This window comes from Meleagris gallopavo, chromosome 8 (genome assembly GCF_000146605.3).
Source record: "Meleagris gallopavo isolate NT-WF06-2002-E0010 breed Aviagen turkey brand Nicholas breeding stock chromosome 8, Turkey_5.1, whole genome shotgun sequence".
Classification (NCBI taxonomy): Eukaryota; Metazoa; Chordata; class Aves; order Galliformes; family Phasianidae; genus Meleagris; species Meleagris gallopavo.
The window spans coordinates 20,077,450-20,078,426 of NC_015018.2; the positions used below are offsets into that span (position 1 = coordinate 20,077,450).

At 61.1% G+C, this 977-nt stretch overlaps 1 protein-coding gene across 1 annotated transcript in view; it reads right to left on the reverse strand.

The window, feature by feature from the left end:
- HHEX (hematopoietically expressed homeobox) overlaps nt 1-977 on the reverse strand; it is a 6,234-nt gene that overhangs the window by 4,780 nt on the left and 477 nt on the right. Inside the window, exon 3 of the mRNA XM_019617958.2 lies at nt 838-973. Coding sequence (XP_019473503.2) covers nt 838-973 — 136 coding nt within the window. The remainder of the gene's footprint in view (nt 1-837; nt 974-977) is intronic.

The following is a 977-nucleotide window of genomic DNA, read 5'->3' on the forward strand; positions in this document are numbered from 1 at the left end:
CTGTCCCCCCGTCCGCCGCCCGCAGCCTTTGAAATTCGCTGCATTGTTTTTCAAGATTTTTGCTTGCGTCAGGCTTTAGTAATTCTGGTGCAAAACAGCCTCAAAAAATAGGAAGCAACTGGTTATTTTAGCTGTCATAAAGGCACATCCCACACAGAGGAAATGAACAATATCAGAAAAACGGATCCCGGCTATCAGAAGCCGAGTGTTTCCTGAATTTGTCTGTATTGAGGATGTCGATAAAGTAATCAGCGCCGTGCACGACTCCCGGGGAAGAGCCTGCTCCGGGCGGCCAGGAAAACACTTAACAGCTTCTGAAACCAGATTTACTCCTATCGAGAGCTCAAGGTTTCCTGTATGAACGGAAAGGGTCAGGCTCCTTCGCTGCTGCGGTGCGGTGACTCAGGGCGCGTTTTGCAATCACTGAGGGCAGCGCGGGCCCCGCACCGGGACGGAACGGCCCCCCCGACTCCCACCCGCTAGCCGCGGCGTCGGGAGCGGGGCCGGTGCGGGCGGCATTGGGACCCATCGGCAGGAAAAGGCCGCGATCTGCCGCGCGATCTCTCGGCACAATTAAAACTCCCCACCAAAACCACACGCGACATTACTAAGGACACTCTGAGAGGCGCTCGGTTGAAGGAAAACAAATCTGAGTCACCGCGGCCGCGCACTGCGGTCTCGCTCCCAACGCGGAGCTGCCCTGAATTTACTGTAAAGCGGGCGGGGGCCGAGGGGGCCGGGGCTAAGCTCCGCCGCTTCCCCGACGGCGGCACGGGACGGGATGAGACGGGACGGGACGGGATAGGGACCGGGCGGGAAGGGGGTGCCGCGGCTTACCCAGGGGGTCCTGGCGGATCAGTGCGTGCGTGTAGTCGCCGACGGCGCGGGGAAAGGAGTAGAGGGGCCCGGCGTAAGCGCCGGTGCCGTAGGTGGCGGCGAGGTGGTGGGAGAAGGCCGGGTGGATGGGGGTCGGCTCG